This window comes from Protomyctophum parallelum (genome assembly GCF_964188405.1).
Source record: "Protomyctophum parallelum genome assembly, chromosome: 11".
NCBI classification, from domain to species: domain Eukaryota; kingdom Metazoa; phylum Chordata; class Actinopteri; order Myctophiformes; family Myctophidae; genus Protomyctophum; species Protomyctophum parallelum.
This window is the reverse complement of record NC_139707.1, coordinates 7,577,307-7,590,329: the sequence shown is the minus strand read 5'-3', so window position 1 is coordinate 7,590,329 and position 13,023 is coordinate 7,577,307. Positions and strand designations below refer to the sequence as shown.

The 13,023-nt window shown below is 45.5% G+C and overlaps 1 protein-coding gene across 1 annotated transcript in view; it reads left to right on the top strand.

Annotated features, from left to right (window-relative positions):
• tbx15 (T-box transcription factor 15) overlaps positions 1-12,246 on the top strand; it is a 23,419-nt gene extending 11,173 nt beyond the window's left edge. The window contains exons 2-3 of the mRNA XM_083776146.1: positions 9,057-9,391; positions 10,315-12,246. Coding sequence (XP_083632272.1) covers positions 9,057-9,391; positions 10,315-10,851 — 872 coding nt within the window. The 3' untranslated portion in view covers positions 10,852-12,246. The remainder of the gene's footprint in view (positions 1-9,056; positions 9,392-10,314) is intronic.
• The last annotated feature ends 777 nt before the right edge of the window (positions 12,247-13,023 follow it).

Here is a 13,023-nt window from a genome sequence, read left to right as displayed (position 1 = left end):
TATCAACCCACGGCAATCAATCTCCTTCACAAATGACACACGTAGAATCCCATCCAACCGCAGCGTAAATAGGCTACTTAAATAATGATAACATAATAAACACTGGCGCCAATTATAACAACGTAAGTAAACTGAAAAAAAACAAACAAAAAAATATGATTTTTTTTTTTTAAATAACTGTACATTGACAGAAATATAGACAAACAAGTCGGCCTGAAAATAATGTATGCTGGTGGTACAACGTTATTGGACAAGCAGACTCGACAGAATGCAACATTCCATTGAGGCTGCTACACACATGGCAGGAACGCAATGTCTCCCACGTCAACAGAACATTACAACCAGAACAGACACAACTCATCGCGGGGAAGGTGGAAGATCTAGTTCAGCGTTCAGACCTGGCTTATAACTGGTAGCTTTCAGAGAATAAATCCAGAAGCCTCTCTCTCTCTCTCTCTCTCTCTCTCTGGTGTCTCTCTCTCTCTCTCTCTCTCTCTCTCTCTTTATGGCAGACGTCTGGAAACGACCGTTGGAAAAATATGACCCGCTGCAGCCGATGGACAAAATAGCAAGAAAATTGTTGATAAAATGACATTACTGTTATACAGACTTGATTGGATCATCTGCAAGAAGTCTTCCAAAGCCACGAGCCGTCAATGACCTCGCCTGAACTCTCTCTCTCTCTCTCTCTCTCTCTCTCTCTCTCTCTCTCTCTCTTTATCTCTCTCTCTCCTCTCTCTCTCTCTCTCTCTCTCTCTCTTTCCTCATGTCTTCCCTGCTTACGTCACCGAGTCTCAATGCTCTGAATGACCTTGGTTTTGAGTCTGACCATGCGGTTCTCTGGCAATGAGGACAGAGAGCTCCAAATCTGCTGAACTTTTCACATCGCACGAGGCCTTGAAATAAAATCATTAAACGGGCGAACGAACCCCGCGGCTTTTGACGCGAGTCATCATCACGTCAGCCCACATGTGAACACACGCATGCACAATACGCGTGTACGCACACGCATACGCATGCACGCACCGCACGCACACGCACTCACACTCGCGTATAGGCAGGCTAAGGTCTTAGTCATGGTTCGTATCACAGGCCTCGCTGCTTAAAACAAGTGATTTCCTCACGCCCTGTACCTCGTACCTCTGGAGGTTACCGCGGCGATGACGTGACGCCTTGTTTTCCGTCGGGGGGGGGGAGGGGGAGGTCGACGACGACGACATCTGTTTGTTATCATTGGACTTCTCCAAAGCGATTAGGCTTTAATTAAAGCACTCGCGCCACGAGTGAACTTCAAGACACCCACCCCCCCCTCTCCTCCGCAGACACACACACACACGCACGCGCACTGCGCGCATGCATGTGGGCACACACATAGTTAAGCCTCTGAGCCTAGTTTGTGTTAATGTACACGTAGTGTTTGTATGTGTGTGATTGTGTGTGTGTGTGTGTGTGCGTGTGTGTGTGCGTGTGTGTGTGTGTGCGTGTGTGTGTGTGTGTGCGTGTGTGTGTGTGTGTGCGTGTGTGTGTGTGTGTGTGTGTGTGTGTGTGTGTGCATGTGCGTGTGCGTGTGCGTGTGCGTGTGTGTGTGCGTGCGTGTGTGGTGTGACCCTAATCAGTTATTCCCTCATGGTTCTGCTGTGTTGAAGCCGCTTTAGGAAAACATGACATCACCACGCTATCGTCCTCTCTCTCTCTCTCTCTCTGTCTGTGTGTCATTCTCTCTCCATTTCTCTGTCTCTCTGTGTATCTCTCTCTCTCTCTCTCGCTCTCTCTCTGTTAGTCATAGACTTAAAGAGTGGCAAGAGAAACTGAGCTAGAGGTAGAGTAATATCTATCTATCTATCTATCTATCTATCTATCTATCTATCTATCTATCTATCTATCTATCTATCTATCTATCTATCTATCTATCTATCTATCTATCTAACTATCTATCTATCTATCTATATACCTACCTTTGTCCCATCATTCCCCTCCAGCACACAGCAAACTCCTGCAAAAAAAAAAGAAAAATAAACTCATGCTTCTAGGTGGACTGTGGCCATTATTTGAAAGTAACAGCGCGCACAGAGTGTAAGAGACCAGACCCAGCAGACCTAGTTGATATTATCGAAGGCATATGGTGAAAAATCACAACCCAAGCCAACAGTGTCCTGGATTATTTAGTTATGCCTCCCCTCGACCCCCCCCCCCCCCTCCCGTCCCATCCAGATCGCGCTCGTGTCTCTCTGGTTTTCTTTTTTTCTCTTCTGGATTCGAACTGAATCTCTCCAACAGCGCTGGGGATGAACGCAGGCCAAAATCTCATTAATAAAGAAATGTGTGATTGATATCCTGCCGCTGTCCTTCCCCCATTCCTCAAAGCCAGACATACTGGATGAAATGTGTGCCAACACATGCTTTATGCATATACTGTATACTGTATGTATGTATATAATGTACAGTATGTATAATTGTATATATGCACGCACGCACACACGCAGTACGCACGCACTCACGTACGCACGCACGCACGCACACACACACACACACACACACACACACACACACACACACACACACACACACAAATATTTGGTGCTTTAGATCTATATCTAATCTATACAGTACTTTTTGATGAGAGAATTATGAGTGATTTATTTTATTGGGCATAAAGGGGGCCGGGAGGTTCTGCTTACCAGACGTGGTCAGAAACTGAATCCACATTCGACTCCAGAACAATAATAATGACAGCGAGATATTTTTATGATATGATTCCAGATTCCGATGTGGGGGTTGACGTTTGGTCTTTAGTGCGATGGGGTTTAAGAGGTTGAAGAGATACATGTGGGTCAAATCTCTTGCAGATGAAGAGTTACAGATTCTATATGAACTGGAACACATTATCATGAAACAAAATACAATTGTTTGTGCAGTGGATTTTATTTCTTTCATTTTGCACAATGTTTCATCTCATCACAACAACATATCGTAAGAATATAAAGAAAGGATTCTTCCTTTCTTCTTTCTTTTACCTAAAAGATTAGAAATGTGGCAAAGATTACATCTATATGCACAGATAAAGGAAATAAGATACTCAGTGTGGGCTCCGAGCGAGTATCTTCTTTCCTTTATCTGTGCATAGTACTACTACTCACCGCTCAGCACCTGCCCACGTTGGGATTGGATGTGCATGTCTTTGTACCTTTTTCAAAGATTACATCTGTAACATCAGTCTTGACCTATTCATTATTTTCTCGTGCCTCAATCAAGTTCACCTTCAGCTTTTACAAATGTCATTGGCAGGTTGTTCACTATTCATCTAGTTGTAGCCTGTACATCACATATTTCACCAAGTTTACTATATGCTTTTTTTTAGTGGTGTAAACTGTAAAGTAAGTAACTAAGTCCATTTATTCAAGTACTGTATACTTAAATGATAACTTTAGGTATTTTCCAACCAAGGTTCATGTTTTAGGTTATTAGAGAAAGTAAAAGTAAGAGTGTTTTGGCCATTTGAGAATAGCCGATCTACAAGCTTGTATTAAGTTAGTATTGACACTTTTACTCACATTCTAGTAGTATTGACATTTTACTCACATTTAAAAAAAACAGTAGTACTTTTCCACCACTATTTTTTTTTCTTTTTTCTTTACAGTGACCTATATCAGTGCTTCTGCATCTATATTTGTTTTTAGCTCAGCCCCCCCCCACCCACAACAATATACCGTGTGAATTTCTATTTAGTGTCATAAGAAGTCACAACATCATTTCTATCGTTTTATTTAATAATAATTTAATTGTTATTGGTTGAGGAAACATTGGCCCCAGCTTCCATAACGGAGCTGTTGAGGCCCCGTCAGCACCACCAGACCCACTCGCTGCAGCCAGTCGTCCGACCGACCGAGACCTTTTCTCGTTCCAGCTTCCAATCTGAGTGTGACTGCTGCTTTTCTTTGTGGATTTGGCCGCTCAGAGACTTTGGAATCGTCTCCCCCAATCCATCAGATCGGCTTAATCGCTTAACTGCTTCAAGCATGAGCCTCTAAAAACACGTCATTGTAGATTAGCCTTTTGATGATGAATGTCCGGGGTTCCGCGCCCGTCGGGGACAGTTTCTCTGCTTGTTTTTGCTGTAATGTTCGTTTGTTTTTGATTCCACGTGTACTTCTGATGGGGATATCTCTTTTCTGTTATGTGTGGTGCTTTGCTACAGATGTGTGTTGTACACCACTTAAAGGAGTAATTCCCCCCAAAAATTACTTATTATTTTCTATCAATTACACACCCCATGAAGCCTTGAATTCACGGAGATTATTTTGCTTTTGTCGCATTCCTATAAGCCAATCATTTGATGCCCCTCGGTCCAGCGGTCACACGGGGGGCACTGAGGGTCCCAGAGGGGGCCATCGGTCACACAGGGGGGCCAGAGGGTCCCAGAGGGTGCCAGAGGGGGGGGGGGGGGGGCAGAGGGGGACTGCATGGCACACTCGGTTGAAAATTCAGCCCCAACGATGTGTGTACCCCCTCGCCTTTTTCAACTTCCCCTTCTGTCATTTCTTCCTGCATGGAGCCGAGCCTGCATCGGACTCCGCCGGGCATCAAATTATTGGCTTATTGCGTCAAAAACCGAACCATCTCCATGAATTCAAGGCCTCGTGGGGTGTTGTGTTGATTGATTAAGTCATGCTCCTTTAAGCCCTTATTATACTGTCACACGGTGTAAATGTCCGATCTAACCAGCGCGTAGATTGGCAGGTCTCCCTCTTACAAAAATGAATCAAATTGTGCGCAGAATGTGGTTCCAACATGGATCTATTCTAAGACTTCATGTCAGCAGCAAATTAGGGCCCAATCAGAGCCCTTTGGCCTTTTATTATACAATTTACAAAACATATGAAACATAAATGGGGGAAAAACGATCTTTATTTCAAGCAAGATCATAATTTAAATAAGTTAAACAGTAATACTGTACATTGACTTCACTTTCAAACATTCCACAGACATTCACACATTATAACCAATTAAATAGCATAGTGCAAAGATGCATTAACACTTTTAGTGTTAATGCATAATGTGCGCAACCCTGAACATTAAATGCAAACGGTTTAGCCGTTTGTCTCTCTGAGCGACAAACAAACTAATAATAATAATAATAATAATAAATAATAATAATAAATAATAAACTAATAATAAATGTTAGACAAGCTGGCGGATATGGTACACCTCAAAAGACAGTATTTAGCCAATAGCCTGATGCTATCACACATTCAGCTCGAGGACGTTTACCTCCTCAGCTTCTTGTAAAAGACGGCAGTGATACACAGGGCGACAAGGCACACAAATACTAAAACACCTACAGCAGCACCAAGCTTAGTAGACAAGTCATCATGTGCACTGTGAATCAGTGGGGCTGAGAGTGCATGGCTGTCTTCTGCTTGGGTGACGATCTCCGGGGAGGTGATGGTGTGGAGTTGGGAGCCGTCGTCCGTGCTTCTCCTTCTCCTGTTGTTGCAATGCATGAAGGCGCTGCAGGTGGAGACCTCGCACAGGCGCGTGATGCAGTGCAGGTAGTAGGTTGAGATGATCTCGTTCCGCTGCTCCATGAAGCGGAAAGCCGGGAAGGTGAAGCGGGCGCTCTGGTTAACCCCGTTCTGGGTCATGGTGGTGAGCGGGTCAACCTCGCAGGGTACAAACAGGTTGAAGAAGCTGGAGTTGGTAGGATGTGAGGAGATTGAGGCATAGCACCGGTCCAGAAGCACGTTGTACTGGGTTGTCAAGTTGGTGGCTTTCACCTCTACGTAGACCTTGGTCCTCAGCTCGATTCCATTCTGTGGCATCACCAGGGGCGTTGTGTAGGTACTATCGCTGAACAGCTCCAGGCGCAGGGTGCTGATGAAGCTGCCATTGTTGTCCTTCAATGCAATAGAGGAGGCTGACACATCAACCTGGGTGTTGTTGATCAGGTACTCTAAGGGGTAGGCGCAGGAGTAATAGTACTTCATCTCAGCATTGTAGGTGATTGTCCCTGTGGTGGGATCGGAGGATCGCACAATGCCACTGACGTTGACTGTCTGGATGTTGGAGAATTCTGCGAACACTCCTGTGCCGGCAGCGCTGGTGGTCCTGAAGACACTTCCACAGGCATGGGTCCTGTTCAAGGGGAAGGTGAAACGCACCACGGGTGGAGATGCAGACAAATCCAGGGTTCCCTCGCAGGCTGGGTCCGACATATGGTTCACAATCATCAGCGACATGTTGTAGCCGGTGTAGACGATAGGGCAGGCTTGGATTGCCAGACTGATGGAGTCGGTGCCACATGTCACCTCGATGTCAGTGAATTCTGGTCGCCTCGCTTCTCCAATTGTTTCGCAGTCACTCCGCGTCAGCTGACTACTTCTGCCTATGATGGTGGCGACGATTAAAATAACGTGAAAATTCATCTTGACTCAACAGCAGTGATTGCGCTTTCCTCTCCTCTGACTGGATACCTTGTGTATAGTGAGCTCTTGAAGGCAAACGCAGGCTGATGCTGGTGATGGCTGTTCAGGAGTCTTTTATAATGTCTCCTTCACCACGATTGGCTCAAAAGAAGGTTGAACCACCCAGCCACGGTGAACAATGGCATTGTCTTGTATTGCATTGCAATTGCATTGTCTGCCACGTGGATTCATTCCCTGAGGGCAACAACCTGAACTCTGGAGCATAATATAGATATCAATGACCTGGGTCACACACAAGCTAAGCCGTGGTGAATTTACATAAAGTACAGTAACCTATATATATAGTATCAATTCCTGAAGATCCTGTACATATTCTACCAGATGGAGCACATGGACTTTTGACCCAGTACGGTCAAAAGGCTTAAACATTCCTTTGAGTGTAATTGTGTGTGTGTGTGTGTGTGTGTGTGTGTGTGTGTGTGTGTGTGTGTGTGTGTGTGTGTGTGTGTGTGTGTGTGTGTGTGTGTGTGTGTGTGTGTGTGTGTGTGTGTGTGTGTGTGTGTGTGTGAACTGAGTGTTACGTGTTGAGGGTGGGGGTGGGTGTTGGGGGTAGCATGCAGTGACCTACAGAAAAATACAATAAAGAATAAACACATTCATACCATTTCCAATAGACAACTATTGGCAGTAACCATGGCAAGAAACAACATGGAACCTGCTATACAACTCAACTAAGTGAAGGTTAGGTGCATACAGTATAGTTTGATTACCTAATGCTAGTTATTCCACTCACTTTGTTTTACATACAAATATACAAATAAAGTTTATTATTAGTTTCGACCCTAAGAGAAGATAAACTAAAACTGTATATCAACAGTATGACGTATGCCAGATTCAACTGCCCTTCACTCAACCTTATAGTTAAAGTTAAATCATTTCAAAGTTTTGGCTGCCCAGTATAGTCTGCGAGATTAGCTCTGTACAAACAAACACACCGAACCTTTTACAGGCATTTTTGACAATGTTTGATTTTCCTCCTCTTTTTGAAAAGGGTTATACTTTTATGATCTATTTATAAATAATAATATTATATTATAGTATTATTACAATTTACAATTTACAATTTAGGCATTTAGCAGACGCTCTTAATCCAGAGCGACTTACATTTAAGCAAGAACAAAAGCATGGGAATACATCACATAAAAGCATTTATCATGAAACATGCGTAAGCTAAGAAAGTAACAGTGGAATATCTATATAATGAAACTATACATACACTATACATACAAACTATACATATTTACTACTATGCTATACATATGTACTATGGCGTGCTATGACTATATCCAATACAATTATAGTGCTGTCTACATAACATGCTATAAGTCTGTGCGTCAAATGCTATCTAAGCCAACAGAAATGCTATCTAAGGGGTTAGGGTAAGTGCTATGGGCCATGATGGAGTCTGAAAAGGTGGGTTTACAGGCTACGGCGGAAGATTGGGAGTGATGCTGCAGTTCTGACTGCAATGGGAAGTGCATTCCACAGTTTTGGAGCCAGAAGCGAGAAGAGTTTGGGACGTGTGGAGCGTTGTCCCGGCGTTTTAGTGAGGGTACTTCCAGTTTCCCTGCGTTGGCTGATCTGAGTGCGCGGGAGGGTTTGTAGGGTTCAATCATACTTGCAAGATATGGGGGAGCCATACCTTTGGTTGCTTTGAATGCCAGCATCAGAGTTTTGTATTCTGTGCGCGCAGCGACCGGGAGCCAGTGGAGGGAGCGGAGCAGGGGGGAGACATGTGAGAATTTTGGCTGGTTGAAGACCAAGCGAGCTGCTGCATTTTGGATCAGCTGGAGAGGCTTAAGTGCACATGCTGGTAGGCCAGTAAGGAGGGAGTTACAATAGTCGAGTTTTGACAAGACTGTTGTCTGGATTAGGAGCTGGGCTGATTCCTGGGTGAGGAACGGCCTAATTCGTCGTATGTTATAGAGTGTGAACCTACATGATCGAGTGACAGCTGTGATGTGAGCTTTGAACGAGAGCTGACTGTCCAGGACAACACCAAGATTCCTGGCTGTTGGGACAGACGTTACCAGGGCGTTGTCTACGGAAATAGTTAGCTCCCGCATAGGGCAGGACTTAGCTGGGAAGAAGAGAAGCTCAGTCTTGTCTGTTATTATTATTTATAAATGCACAAATAAGTCTCTGTGTGTACGTACAAGTGTAATTCACATAACCCGAGAACCCTTCGCCCCACCGACTTCAATTTCGACACACACGTTCCACACCCCCACAGGGAGCGCATTGCCCGGTGTCGAGTCCGTCAGATAGCCGGTTGTCCAGAATCAGCACAAAAGCCTCTGCCCGGGCTCTTGACCTGATCACCCCTCTATATCTCCATATAACTCCATATTTGGGCATGCCTGACAAAGAACTCCATATATGGGCATAAAAGGGACACAGACATAATTACTGAGTGGGGCATGCATTTCACACTTGCTTCAACGCTCTATAGTAACTTATAATGACAAGATAGGGATACCAGGTTGAAAGCGGTCTATACTGTAAATGACGGTATGCTGAGCGATACATAATCTCACCACATCTCTTTCCGTGATGTGCTTTGTGTTTTTCCAGGCGGGAGCACGGGAACGTCACCCACCACCTCCAGCACGGGAACCCCCTCGCCTAGCGGAGCGGCCCACCTGCTGTCGCCGTCCTGCTCGCCGCCCACCTTCCACCTGGCGCCCAACACCTTCAACGTGGGCTGCCGGGAGAGCCAGCTGTGCAACCTGGGCCTGTCCGAGTACCCGGCCTGCGCCCGCAGCAACATGGCAGCGCTGCAGGGCTACGGCGGCCTGGCGGACGGCTCCTACGGACGCCTGGGGCAGCCAGGGGGCGCCCCCGCGCAGCCCTCCGACTCCTTCCTGCCCCAGAGGACGTCGTCGCTGATCGCGGCCGCCGGCATGCAGGTATATTATAGGAAGGGGACGATAGTCGTTTTTTTTTTAATCGTTTATCAGTCACAGTGTTGATTTCATCGACTAAACCTATGGTGAAAAGTCTGTTTGCCACTCGGCTGGGCACATGCATGGATATAGAAACTGCTTTTGACACGTTCGACAAATTATAATGTCCACTGAGGCATAAACTGCTGTTGGGTTCCCAACTTCCCATTTATTCAACAGATGAATTACAGCAAGTTGTACTTATGCAATACAATATGAAACGGTAAAAAAACGTGTGATCTCGATCTCTTCAGTGCCCATACCTTCCAAACCATTACCTGGCCTGTTGCACCTGTGTGTGCACCTGTCAATCATCATATATATTTATCATCAATATAAACTAGACTTAAATGTTAGGGAGGGACTATTATAGAAGAGATCTAGAGAACTAGAACTTAGTAGAACTAAAAGACAAGTCATTTTGTGCTTGGTTCCACTCGGGTGTTGCACTCTGAAAATAGCAGATCTACAAGCTCACAGTGAGCAAGTAAAGTATTTAAAAGGCTATGAGTGAACTAAATCAACATTTGCTTTATCATGACAAGAAACACTCACAATTATCATGTCGTGGAGGTTTTAATTTACCGTGGAATTCCTCCGTAATACACTAGGTATTTACTGAGTGGCAAAAAAAAAACTAACTTTCTGGCCTTGACAGCCAATACATCCAAACAGATTTGATTGCATTAAACGACGTTAAACTCAACTTTGCCACTCGAGTTGCCACTCAATGTATGCATGCGCATACCCACTAGGGATACTGGGTGGAAGTGATGAACCAAAGTGCCATTTTGATTAACGCGATAACATCGCTAAACGCAATAGTTTGTTTTTGCCACACTAATCGTAACAAGTTAATGTTCATGCGGTCCCGTCCCTTCATGCAGGGCGGAGCCCACGCGTCTCTGAACGGCGGCGGCGGCGGCGGTGGCAGCGGCGGCGCCAAGATGGACGGCTACGGGAGCCAGCTGCACGGCTCCTTCCCCTCGGCCTCCCAGCTGCAGTACGTGATGCAGGCCGGCGCCTCCTCCTCCTCAAACTCCTCCTCCTCCTCCGGCTCCTCCCCGTCCTCGGCGGCGGCCCACATGTTCGGCGGGAGCCACCATGCGCACAGCATGCAGCAGGCGGCGGCCGCCGGCTCCTACAACGCCTTCTCCCTGCACAACCCCTACAACCTGTACGGATACAACTTCCCCGCCGCCTCCCCGCGCCTGGCGGCCAGCCCCGAGAAGCCGCCCCATCACCAGGGGAACCCCTTTGCCGCCGCCGCGGCCGAGCGCCAGTACCTCTCCAACGGCGGCATGGACACGATGCACATGATCGGCGGCGGCGGCGGCGGCAACCCCACCGCCGGCCAGCAGGGCGGCTCCTGTGACGGACGCCAGTACGGCTCCTCCTCTCAGATGTCCATGCACATGGTGTAGGAAGAAAAAAAAGCCCTCCCTCCCTCCCTTACACCCATCCAAAGACCCCCCCCGCCCCAACACCACCCAAAGCCCCCCCCCCCACCCAGGAGATTCTGACATCATCGTCACCTAGACGCTCGCCTCTCGCTGTTTCCCCACATTTGGGAAGTCTCGTTAGCCGAGTCTGTCTGTAAATCTACGACGTGGTTTTAAACACGTTAACGCTGTTGAGATGGTGCTTTTTACAGGAAGAGTTTGTACCCCCGAGGAGGTACAAAATGAATCATCTCTTTAAAGAAGGAACTCACCTATTTAATTATCACACGTATAAGGACCTTTGTGTGTTAAATCGTGCTGATTAATTGGGACGACAAGTCTCGGTTCCTTTTGCTGACTCTGAGAGCAAAACCCACAGATGAAGTAAGCTGGGGTTTTAAGGGGGTGCTGCGCTCGCGGCCTCGCGGGGGATCTTTCCTTTTTTTCTTTCAGGTGTGAACTCATCAATCTGGTATGGTGCAATATCAACAACAGCCTTTTCTCAATGACTCATCCTTGTATTTTCGGTGGACTCCGTTGAACGCCGGCCAGTCGCCTTCTCTCTGCGATAACAGAATGTTTTGTTGCCTTACAGTATTTTTCTTTCTTGGAACAAGAAACTGGTTTACAGATGAACAAATGACTGATGGTCTCTCTCTCTCTCTCTCTCTCTCATAAATGGAATGGGAGCTCTGGTACCAGTGCTGTGCTGGTCAGTGGCTGGACGTGTCAAACAGGGTCAATACAACATTGTGGACAGATTAAGTCAAAGACTTAAAAAAAAGCCAAGGTGACTGATTACCTGCATGTGTGATACAGGGGCCCGGTCGGCTCTCAAGTTGCCCACGTACACATTGAACGCCTCAGTGTTTAACTCGGCGCGTACAAATGGAGTACTCCATTTGTGCACTCCGAGTTAAAATAGCACCTAGGATTTTACTGTGTGGTGGAAACGGGCCAATTCAGGAAATCACCACACAATCTTATCAATACCTTCTTTTCCGAGAGACTGAAATGGCTTCAATAATCTTGAGTGGATTACCTTTTTAAGCATATATAAGATGGCGAATGCAAACAAAAAAAGAAAAACTGAAAAAAAAAGAAAAACGTAAGCTTTAAAGTTGTTGTGTGAAAAAAGAAGTTATAAAGAAGCAATAGGAAAAAACAGAGTAATTAAAGTATGTTTTGGTGTGTTGTAGATACGTGTATTTAAGTGCCAAGCAATATATCAATTTTACAGGCCGATCTATATTATGAAAACAAATGTGTGAAAAGAACAAAATAAAAAGCAAAAGTATTCTTTTGGAAGGCCTTTTAAAAAAAAAACTGTAAATACAGGTGCCAAGCACACAAAATCTCAATAAACATTTTAATTCATTTACATGGTTTTGAATTTTGTTCTCCTCCATGAGGGCCCTGGCATGGCCTTTGTTCTCCTCCATGAGGGCCCTGGCATGGCCTTTGTTCTCCTCCATGAGGGCCCTGGCATGGCCTTTGTTCTCCTCCATGAGGGCCCTGGCATGCACAAGCATGATTTTGTTTTGCTAAACAAACATACTTATAATCGTCACAAACATTTCATCTCCTGAAATCGACCTAAAAATGGGCCAAAAGATGACTGCATTGTACCAACGATGCCTTATCTCATTCAAGCCGGGGGAAAGCATCCGTCCGTGCTATAGCATTGGCTGTTAAAAAATATAGCAGATGAATAAGTTCACGGCTTGTCACTTCGTGTTGCGCTGCAAGCTTGTACATCTGTGCTATTTTTGTAACATTTTGTATGAGAACTACTGATTTAGAATGAATTTGTACAATCGGCCTCTGTATTTAGACCTGAGGTATTTAGAGCTGAGGTTCGCTTTGAACGAACAGATTTAAAAAAAGAAAAAAATAGCAGATCTACAAGCTCGTAGTGCGGCACTCATGAGCTTGTAGATCTGCTATTTTTCAAAAGCTAAAGTATAACATAATCCTTAAGACACCAAAAGGGGTTCCCGTCCTGAATGGGTTAAAGCGTTAAAATAAAGACAATCTGACTCCAAAACAAAAGACCTGGCAGTGAAAATGTTGTGAAAACCGCTGCAGTTGATTTGCCAGTCAATCACGGTCACTAAGTAACAACCATGTTCAGGGATGACACCATTACACACA